Source organism: Ictalurus punctatus, chromosome 13 (genome assembly GCF_001660625.3).
Source record: "Ictalurus punctatus breed USDA103 chromosome 13, Coco_2.0, whole genome shotgun sequence".
In the NCBI taxonomy this organism is placed as follows: domain Eukaryota; kingdom Metazoa; phylum Chordata; class Actinopteri; order Siluriformes; family Ictaluridae; genus Ictalurus; species Ictalurus punctatus.
The window spans coordinates 17554469-17565814 of record NC_030428.2 but is presented as its reverse complement, the minus strand read 5'-3'; the positions used below and the strand labels follow the sequence as shown (position 1 = coordinate 17565814).

General features: G+C 38.2%; 1 protein-coding gene across 2 annotated transcripts; it reads right to left on the bottom strand.

The window, feature by feature from the left end:
* Positions 1–233: 233 nt before the first annotated feature.
* Positions 234–10325, bottom strand: csnk1db (casein kinase 1, delta b). Of its 2 annotated transcripts, XR_001814400.3 has the most exons (11): positions 9819–10325; positions 7063–7173; positions 6761–6909; positions 6030–6258; positions 5735–5905; positions 5153–5301; positions 4827–4995; positions 4046–4188; positions 3242–3318; positions 2007–2077; positions 234–1885 (listed from the first exon to the last, which is right to left on the bottom strand). XR_001814400.3 is itself a non-coding variant. In XM_017483786.2 (10 exons), the coding sequence occupies exons 1-9, from the start codon at positions 9892–9894 to the stop codon at positions 2045–2047; spliced, it is 1230 nt and encodes a 409-aa protein (XP_017339275.1). In that variant the 5' UTR covers positions 9895–10324; the 3' UTR covers positions 234–1885; positions 2007–2044. The 2 variants fall into 2 exon arrangements, 1 of the variants encoding a protein (XP_017339275.1); XM_017483786.2 differs by lacking the exon at positions 3242–3318 and having other exon boundaries at positions 9819–10324.
* Positions 10326–11346: the final 1021 nt, after the last annotated feature.

Genomic DNA, 11346 nt, shown 5'->3' with positions numbered 1-11346 from the left:
ATATTGATTAAAATTTTCTGCTGTTCTTGTTGTTGACATTACAGATTTTCACCAGAAGAGGGCAGTTATCAGATGTGTGCACTCCTCCAGTAATAGCAAAAGAAAAAAGTTTATCTTTATAAGCAGAACAGTGTGCAAACTTTGGGATGAGGTGTGGACCTTCTTGCCTCAGAATTATCAATTTGTTTTACAAACAATACCAAAAATAAATACACTCAATAAACAAAGGAATATGCAGTTAAAATAATACAAGTAACTCATTTATTTACACATGTACAAAAAAATGTGGTGCACAAATACAGTGATACAAACTGTAGTGGGGCTCATAGATTGGCATGACAAGACCAAAAATGTGAAGCCCAAATGTAAGTGGGCTTTAGGAAACCAGGGACGCCATCCCCTTATTCAGGTCTCAAACACACACACCCTCTCTCAAACAGAATAGGTACATTATAACTAGTACACGATCATCTATCAGACACATCAAAGAAAATAGCATGGTATTCTTGACACAGCTTTCTCCAGTCCTTCATCAGGAGACGAAGAAAGCAGCTCAGAACAACATGCTTTCTGTAAAAAATATAATACACCAGAGTTTAGGTTAACCTGTAGAGCCAAATCAGTGCTGGAGCATTCATTAGAGAGGACTCCGTATTCAACCTTGACAGATGGGCTGCTGTGGAACACATCTCACTGACCACAACCTTAACTTGGAGGAGTCAGTTCGTTTTAAACATTTAAAACGTTCATCAATCATGCCTCAACATGTTTAAACAACTTACTTGCATGATGTGCAACAGTCAACAGCTGAGCCCAAGAGACAGCTGAGTTGTAATCGGTAACCTCTCATGTCCAGCGCTTCATTTTATTGGCTTGGTGTAGAATTAAGAAGGTGGGACAGAAGAATGTAAACCCGTAATGTTTCTGGACTCAATGTAATTTGCATCTCTTTCATAATCTCTGTTAGGTGAAAAATGGAAACATTCACACAGATATATTACAATGTTCACAGCTTAGAAACAGAACAGAGCTCCAACAAGGTAAGGGGCAGTAATAGACATTAGAAAATGTCAGAAGGAAGAATGGGAAGAAAAAACGAAACAAAAATTCATTTAACAAAACAGGTGAGTTCCACAGGACGCTGTTAAATGCATGGTTTAGGGTTCCAAGATCAGTAAATAATCCAATATGGTTTATCACAAGTTAGAAATGCTGACAATTTGGCCCCTTTGCTCTTCAAACTAAAACACAAACATGCAACAGTAACCCATCTTGCACCACATACAAATAGAATTATCAAAACATAATAAAAATTATAATGGGCAAAATAAAAGCATGGCAACACTTCTAAATATGGAGCCTTGCAAAGGCAGTTTTAGGACATGAGAAGGATTTATATATAAAAACAAAAACAAACAACAACAAAAAAAAACCAGTATACCAAATGGAACCAAGTAAACTGTTAAATACATAAATCTTATCAGAAAAAAACATAAATGATGGGTTATGCAGCAGTGTGGATGTACAAAGAAAGTACTAGTATGAAGAGAGACACCAGTGTAAAGGACACTGGAATTTAGCTGGTTGAGTCTTTGTTAGTTGAGTCCCAAAGTCTCCTTAGACAAAGTATGATCATAAAACTCTGTGTGCACATATACCAGAGTGGAAAAAAAGGAGAGTAAGAGAAAGTAGAAGACAAAGTAAGAGCAAGAGAGAGACCCTTAAAGAGGTCAAGTTGATTCGGAACCATTTTGGTTTCATCGGTTAAAGAGACATGGTCTGCTCTGCTTTGTCGTGGTACAAGAAGAGCCATGAGTCTGCCATGTGGGTCATCCTCTGCACTCCATGGTCTAGAGTGGGGGCTTCTGAGAAATTTATTCGGAATCTAAAGCAAGAGTACAATATTTTAATATTAATATTAAATGACAAACACAGAGGTGACAAAAACAATTATTTAATGCAGGTTTTATACATATATATACAAAAATAAGCTAACTCAAACTCACCAGATGTTGCCGCCTTCACACTAGAACGTGATGAGCAGCTATTTGCCGTGATGATCGAAGGGAATGCTATTCTGAGGTGAAGATAGAGAACATTATAGCACCCTTTTCATTCCTTCAACTAATATGTTTGAGAAGTACTGCTATTTCTTCAAACAAAATCTCTGCAACAATTTAATTATTCATTTAAATTATTTAATAATAAAATAAAGTTGTAATCGTTATTCACAACAGTGATTAATTACTCCATGAAAACATGCAATGTTAGTCAGAGGCATGGTAAATGTGAAAATGATTAGATGCTGCAAAACAAAGATATTTCTCCCACAAGTGAAAATTTTAAAAGAGGTCGTAACATGATTTTATGTGTTTCTTCAGTTTGGGTGTGTAATGTATCGGTTTGTGCATGTATAAGGTCTGCAAAGTCCCAAAAATCACATTTTCCCCTCCTCCAGACCTGGCTGAAACGCCTCGTTCTAAGTCCAGATATTACTTCTGTAATTTGTCACAGTCACAGCGTGCACTATGAGCATAATCCCACCCAAAGGCAGCGAGAAAGAAAGATGAGGCTTCAGTGAATTCAGGTGCCATGTTGTGGAGACGCTGTGTTTCGGTGTGAAAGGAAAACATTTGTTTAGCCTCACGAAAATGGACGAAATCAGTGGTTACCGTTTATTTATAACTTTGTTTCTGAGCAGTACAACCCGAACACATTTGCTTGTGCACAGCACATTTTACGGAGGACAGCTTCCTGAACCTGGGCAAGTACATGGCAGGCTACACATGAAGGCTACTCCTGAAAAGTGAGGAGATTCCCACTTTGCTTGGACAATCTTGCTCTTTTGAATCAGAACCTGTTGTGTTTGGTTATTTTATGAAAGTATCTGCTACTGACTATTCAAATGCCGAGTTTGGTGTTGTGGCTCAGTTGTAGACCTCTATTAACTTGCTACCTAAAGTTTGCCAGGTTTTTTTTTTTTTTTTTTTTTTTTTTTTTTTTAAAGTGTATGTTGATGACAGAGACATTGATTGTAGCTGCTGCTGTGATTGTATCTTGAAACGGTTTATATCAATCGAATCACAAGAATAATAAAAAAAAAAATCATAGCTTTCCATAGCTATATCGCATGAGTACCTGTGTACACAAAGGGGCTATATACAGCATAGTTAGTCCTGCCAACAGGGTCAGAGTTTACATTGTACCTGAAAGGTGAGAGTGTTACAAAATAAAAACTTACTACTGTGAAACGTTCTGCTCAAGTCGTGTTTGCAAACTTGCTTCGGCTTGATCCACCTTTTCAGAATCGGCCTTGAACTGATGCAGTAAAACGGATAACATGTTTGATTCTTCGCGAACAACGCAGCAAACTTTTTTTTTTTTTTTTTTTTATAAATAGACTCGATGCCGAAACTCCTGCTTCACTGCTGCTCACATCCAGTGTGAAAGCACTCATTCGTTAACATGCACGCCAGGAAAAAACCCCACACTGCTTATGCTCTGCTGCTATTGCTTTAGAAGCCTAGGAGGCTAAAGCTGAGGATAAGGATAATGCTAAGGGACGTTACTTTTCTGACACACGCCAGGCCTTTGGCCAATCACAACGCAACGGGTCAGTTGACCAATCAGAGCACTCTGGACTTTTCAGGATGAGGGGCTTTGGTAATATTGGAGTGTTTTAGGCAGCCTTAGAACAGAGGTACTTCAATAATGTACAGTATTTGCCAAAGAATGCATTTTTTGAACATTAAAGTAAGTTAACACATTCTTACAACCAATAAACAACATAAGTAACATTTAAAAATCCTGATCTGACCCCTTTAAATAGTATTTTTGCCCTAAAATGCCCATTGGAGATGCCCTTTTTTCATGTAGTTTGTGTCTAAAATGCTTTTCCTGTGTAGCTGTTAAGTCTATGGCACTCAGGAAACAGCAAGCTGCCTCAGCACACTAAAAAGTATCATCTTAATATAAAGTCATATATTAGGTTGACGCTAGAGCTTCTAACAGACGGATTTGTTATGCTAAATCTGCTAATCTGTACCTGTGAAGTGGACATGCGCGAGGTGTCTTGCCGTCCTGTCAAATCTGATGAAGAGACATTAACAGGAGCGCCACGATGAAGCCTCATGCTCACCTTCCGTTCCCGATCTATGCCGGTTACAGGACGTGGTGAGGATGTGTTTGCTGTGAAACCAGGGAACGGAATTTATAAACAGGCAAAGTGTCACATATTTAATATAAAGTATCACAGCATGGAGACTATATTAAAGAGTTAACAGGAACACACAGGGGGGGAAAAAAATAAAAAAAAACACTAGGTGTACATGCTAACCTACAGAGCCCCCCAAGTGCCAGGTTTAAAAAAACAAAAACAAAACAAAACAAAAAAAAACATGCGTAATCCGTGCCCTCGGTTTTGTAAACCGGACCCTCGGCTTTGCAATCCGTGCCAAAGAAAAATCTTATACAGTTGCCCAGGTCATGCACTTTTTAGACGGTCCCTTACTGACTCCATTACTATAAGGCGCTGATGACTTGCATTTGCCAAACGCAAACGGGTGAAAATTTAAAAATATATTCAGTTGTGTTGGTTCTATGTCTACTCAATACACATTAATAAGACAATACACATTATGTCCTTTTTGTGTGTTTATTTCTTGAGAAATAGAAGAGAGAAGCTCAAATGCACAGCGAATGTTCAATATAAACCCAACATTAACACGGTGTGCGTGGTTTGCAAAACCGAGGGTACGGATTACACACGGCTGTTTTTTTTTTTTTTTTTTTTTTTAAACCTGGCACTAGGGGGGCTCCGTACTAACCTGTGTGCGAGGTGGGGGTGAGGGGCGTAGGTGGGGTGACATCTTGTGTTCCGCGGGGTCTCCCAGAGGCTGATGGGATGCCACTAGCGGCAGGATTCCTGCTGTGTCTCAGCCTCTCCTCACGGTCTCTCCTCTCTCTCTCTGCCTCCTCTGCTGCACGGTTAGCACCCTATGGGACAGAAAAATTAAGAAACAAAGACCGTTCAAGTGCTTGAACAATTACCCAGAAAATACATAATCCAAAAACATGCATATGTATATTCCAAAGCAGGGTCAAATTGATTAAAAGAGCAGTATTAAAAAAAAAAAAAGTACGTAGTACTTACAAATTTGAGCATGTTCCAATCAAAGACATAATCATATGAGAAGCCCTGTCTGTGGAAGAGGTTCCTGAAAAGCTGCCTGAGGTAGGAGTAGTCAGGCTTATCATCAAAACGTAGTGAGCGGCAAAAGTTGAGGTATGTGGCAAATTCAGCTGAAAGGAGGCAAACAGACATTGTTTTATTATTGTTTGCGTGAGGTACATCCACGTACACGGACTACAGCATAACTGTGGCTAAACAATTCTCTGCCTGCACCCAATCATTACTTCAACAACCAAAAGCAAATCTTCAGGTTGTTCAAATATTTTTGATAAAACTGCAAATAGCTATAATATGAGATCCAGGCTAATGAGCCAAAAAAAGGTCATATATTCCTAGATATACAGCTCAGTACCTAGGCTGGTACGGGGTCCAACACCCTGCTCATTGGTGCACAATTATTTAACAATCGTTGATGCATTCCTGTTCCTGAAACACCTTTGAAACCCCTTTGCGTAGCTTTTCTTACTATAATATCTGTTAACCCTGAGAATGAGCAAATCTCAGCAGATCAAAGAAAATCAGTGAAGTCGCACAGATACATACAAGGGTAGCCCTTGCAGAGAACTTCAATAGGCGTGGACATTTTCTTCTCGCTGATGCGCTCGTATTTCTGCCTCTTGGTGGCAGCCTTTAGGCCCTGCCACGGCAGTGAACCCAGGTTAAAATACATCAACACGTATCCCAAAGACTCCAGATCATCACGCCGAGACTGCTCTGTAGAGACACACAGATAAACACACTGTTGAAAATGCTTCTATAGTACAAAAATTCAAGAAGCATAAGGGAAGTTAACCAACACCAATGCAAATAGAACTATTGTAAACTTTATAATCCTTACCTATGCCCAGATGAGTGTTGATAGAAGCATAGCGGGCAGTGCCAGTCAGGTTCTTGTTCTCTCTGTAGGGGATGTGCTGGTGGGTGCGGGCGTCTCTGTACTTCTTGGCCAGACCGAAGTCAATGATGTAGACCAGGTTCCCTTTCTTCCCTAGTCCCATCAGGAAGTTATCAGGCTTTACATCTCTGTGGATAAAGTTCTTCGAGTGGATGTACTCAATGCGGCTGATCTGTAGGGAGGTCAGAAAATATGTTGCAGGTAAATCAGACAGTGTCATGCAGTTATACCTCTTAAATTATTTTTTATTCTGATGTCAATATGCAATGGCAAATCGGATGCTTTTTGGGCCAAATGACCCATCATGAAAAACTGGGTCCTCAAAATCATTCAAATAGATAAATTATGAAGACCATAATTAAATACTAAAAAAGTAAGCTAAATCTAAGATTTTGGGATTTTTCCCTCTCTGGTAATCAATGTGTTTTAATAATACAGGCATGGATAATGCTACATGTCTCTGCCTTTTTGTGAAATAAATTCACATTACCTAGAAGAAAAAGAATGGTTACATGTTCATGTTCTTGCATACTAATTGGTGATAGCTGTTTGAGGGATAAAGACCATTTGATTGCAAAAAAGAACATTTTGTTCTTCAGTTCTTTTCACCGATATAAAACCAACTTCGCCTACTTCCTGTCCTCCTTTTCGCTGCTCTAGGGTGTGTGTCTCACCATCTGATCAGCAAGCAGTAGAACAGTCTTAAGGCTGAATTTCCTGGAGCAGAAGTTGAACAGATCTTCCAGACTGGGCCCCAGCAGCTCCATGACCATCACATTATAGTCCCCCTCTGCACCACACCACTTTATGGTAGGGATACCAACTGCCAAATAACAAACACTTACTAATTAGAAGAAAATACAATCTTCAGTTTAGAACATTTTCATTTTGAGACTCAAAACTCAAGGATGCATTGGTGCCATCTTAATAGTCAGGTTTTCAGAAGTTAAAAAAAAACTGCAATGCTATATACTACCTCCTCCCTGCATCATCTTGTAGATCTTGCTCTCGATGTGAAGTTGAGGATGCTTCGTCTTCACACATTCTAGCTTGATGGCCACTTCCTCCCTAACTGAAATGTCAGTCCCTGAAATGATAAGAAAAAATAATAAAAAAAGCGAAAATATATATAAAAAGGGGCCCAATCAGGACAGTGAAACAGGTCAGGGTAACTAAACTTTCCATTCAGTATGGCATGATTCTACTTGGATGACTGTAAACTTGGAGCCATGACCCAATATTTAAGCAGTGTCAATGCTGTAGAAAGTACAAGACTATCTGACTGATGAATATAAGGGCTTCTGATGACCAATAAAAGCCTTGCCATACACTGTTTATACATATATAGGAAACTGGTTATCAGTGAGTAAGTAAAAACATTCATCTTTTATCACAAGTCATCAGTAATGTACTGTTTAGATTTCAGTTATTTTTTTTTTACTTTCTTCTCAATATTAAAAAAAAAAATTAAAAAATAATAAAAATAATAATAATGTTTTAGACCACAGCAATCCAGACCAGGATAAACTCATTACCGAATGAGTAAATGAACACATTAATGAGTCACAAGGCCCTGCATCCCTAGCCTATCGAAAACAATGTACTGAACATGATGAATGAATTTTTTTTTATTTTCACTTAAGATGTATTTGTAGTAGTAGTGGTAATAATAATAATAATAATAATAATAATAATAATAATACTCAAAAACAACCAGACACATCGCATCTCAACCAATCAACATTCACCAGAAGTCTTTTTGGAGGACGGCACATTTGCAAGTCAGCACAACCTGTGTGCTACACTTACCCTTAAACCCACCAAATACACTTGTATAAATCAACCCTAACTGCCTGTGTCTGTTTTCATTGGCGGATGATCAAAAAACCTAATTACAGGTCTGATATCAGCCAGTCAATATAGCACTCATATCCAAGTTAAATTTTAATCATTAAACTCTGTATTCTGTAAAATCTTTATCTCCTAATGAAGCATTTACCTGACAGAGCATAATTTGAAACACTAATTGTTGAAATACACAATATGGACATTGTCATTCAAATATCAAACAATGTTCTAACTTTAAAACCAATGAACAGTAGATCTAACTTCAGAATTCTTTTAAACAAAATCAAAAACCTGTTACACAGGGTTTACTGGTGTTTCAAACGCAAACAACGCTTCAGTGTCAAGCAGATAAACAAGTCCTGACAATCACCTTCTCCTGCCCTATCTAGAAACTTCAGTTTCAGGTCTGAATTGGTAATGACGAACATGCTTGTTCAGATCCTTTTGAATAGACACAGATTTCAGTGAAGGCATTCTCTTAGCACATTGTTGAAATAGTGAGCAGGTCAAGACCCATCCTCATCTGAGAGCAATGTAAACTGTACCGTGTTATCCGGCTGTAATACGACTTCATAGGCTCTGTAAAGACAACGCATCATCTAAACTCAAATTACACATCTGCATTAGATGAAAGGACACACTTCTGGTCAACAAACAGCCACAAAATTAAAACTCTAATTTACTATGTAACTGAGGCAGATTGTTAGTACAGCTTTTGCCACAAAATGTCAAAGACATACATAATATTCACACCATATGGCACGAACACAGGAGGATTATGTGAGCAGTATCATACAGAAGCACTGACGTAACGAGCTGCAAATCCTGGATGAATGGAGCAGAGAAACTGCTTTCTAGGTGAGTCACTCACCTGTGGCCTCCCTAGTGCCCAGTGACATTTGTGTACGAAACCTGCAGGAAATCCCTAACAAACAGGTCAAGGAGCGCTAGAGGAATATGTTTATGCCAACAGAAGGGGAATTAGAGTGGCTGCACTTATTATTGACATAATCATTGTCTACATGTAGTACCGCTAGGCAATCCCAACTATTTTTTGTTTAAAACCTTATAAATGTCTATCTACAGCTTCTCAGGCCCAAGTATTCTGCACTTTCACTCCAAACCCCTCTGTACACTATTGTTTCAATTTAAAGCAGAGTCAGTGGAGCTACAGAAAGAAAAAAAAGAAAGAAAAATCCTCTATGTAAACAGATCATAGGCTACGGATATACAGAAAGGGTGTTTCATAACTGTTTAATAACTCAGCACCAATCATGGCAATGATGCCATTGAGTTATGTAACATACATATGATCATGAGGTTGTATACTTGGATGGTGGTGTAACCAAATCAGCTGACATTATCCACTGGTCTTCACTGGAGACTTCATGTTTTCAGTCATGCTCAAATAACTAATCAGCTGGCTTGAAACTTGTGTCAGCTTACAGGAAAAATGTAAAACTTGACACTAAGCACCAAAACTGCACTGTGTCACTGATAACATTTGAAAAGGACACAAGTTTACACAAGATACTGCTTAAACATTTTTTTTAATGTGACGTACCAAAGCCTGATATGATTAATTAGAAAGCTGTTAAAGCAATTTAAGACTCATTTATAAAGAGGTTATGAATACAAGCACAACTTCATAGCCAAGCTATTATTTTATGTTGTTATACATATTGAAATGTCATTATGACAATAATCTAAACCGAGCTAATGTTAACTTGACATGTTTGCTCGGGACAAACAGTTCTCCGTAGCTTGTACACACACACAGCTATCCTTTCGCAAATCAGCCAGACATTTCGTTTTTAAGCAGAATAACGACACCAGGTCACATTTTCAGGTAAACGTGAAAATAAACTTTAATACTTTACTCACCCAAATAAATGTCACCGAAAGATCCACTTCCAATTTTTCTGCCCAGTCTGTATCTGTTTCCCACTCGAAGATCCATGGCTGTTATGACAAATACCCACTGACTAGCAGGAGAACTCTTGTATTTAAAATCACGAACCGAGCACAAAAACTCGTCACCAAACTAAAACCCACTGTTTAACAAGAAACACCTACAATCCCTTTATTTTTATTTCAACTTTAAGCCACTCCAACCCTCCTGAATCCCTGAGAAGAATTCGGATCCTTTCGTCGGACTTCAGTTTTCACCATCACTTTTCTAACATACCAGCTAACACACTTCCACAATATTAGCCCCTAACGGAAGCTTAGAAACTGTACATTATGCTCTTCTAACTTTCATGGTCATTCTTTCTTTCTTTTAAGAAGATGGAAATGGATTTTATCGCTCGACCCGTTCGCTGCTCCAGGTCTCTCCAGTTGTCACAGGCCTTCCATCCTCACAGTGGAACACAAACGTAATGTGGTGACGTCACTTCCTGTATCAACGACTCATCAAAACCGGAACTTTAAACGTTAGTCATTTGGATGAAATAGATCCGGACCACTAACTGCAATTAATATGTTACAAAAATAATACAAATATGACTTAAGCATCAGTACAACATCAATTTGTCAGTCAAAAATCCGTCCTTTTGTAGATATTATAATCTTATGATAATAAAGCCCAAGGATATCAAAATTATATTTTATTTAGATGAATATATAAATATATAAATTATTAAATTACAAATGTACATTTTAACACAGTGAAGCTGGATTATTTGGTTATGTGAGTGTAATATGCACTATATTGCCAAATATTGTCATCACACCCATGTGTGCTTTTTGAACATTCCACTCCAGATTTAGTCCCACTTTACTGCTATAACAGCCTCCACTCTTCTGGGAAGGCTTTCCACTAGATTTTAGAGCATGGCTGTGGGGATTTGCCCATTCAGCCACAAGAGCATTACTGAGGTCGTGTACTGATGTCAGGTGAGGGATACAGCTTCCAACTTTGTGAAATCAGTTTGGGGAAGGTCCACATATGGGTGTGATGGTCAGGTGTCAACAAACATTAGGCCATATAGTGTGTGTGTGTGTGTGTGTGTGTATATATATATATATATATATATATATATATATATATATATATATATATATATATATCGATGTGCCTAATATTCCATTAGTTGGATTATATACATAAAAACATCTGTGCTTATTGTTCATAATAATAATAAGAATCATCATAATATCACTAGAAGGCATCCCGGGGTATAAAAAACCTGAAAAGTGTGATAACCCGTATTTTACACGAAAAGCAGAAAAAACGCTAGAAGAGTTGTTTGTTTTGTAACTCTATTCCTATGACTACTCTTGTGAATATGGGTTGTTACACATTGTTCAATTCGGCAGCACGCGTGGAGACACACAACGCCACGCCCACCAACTCGCTGATAGGTAGAGAATATTTTATTGGTCTCACAAGAGCCAATCAGAAGGCCGC

What these genes read in the sequence shown, in the direction of transcription:
- csnk1db (XM_017483786.2), bottom strand. Translation starts at nt 9,894, where the DNA reads ATGGATCTTCGAGTGGGAAACAGATACAGACTGGGCAGAAAAATTGGA. An exon ending in TACTGCTTGCTGATCAGATG is followed by an intron (nt 6,259 to 6,760) that starts GTGAGACACACA and finishes ACCTCCCTACAG; the next exon opens with ATCAGCCGCATTGAGTACAT. An exon ending in CGCGCATGTCCACTTCACAG is followed by an intron (nt 2,078 to 4,045) that starts GTACAGATTAGC and finishes TCTTCACCTCAG; the next exon opens with AATAGCATTCCCTTCGATCA.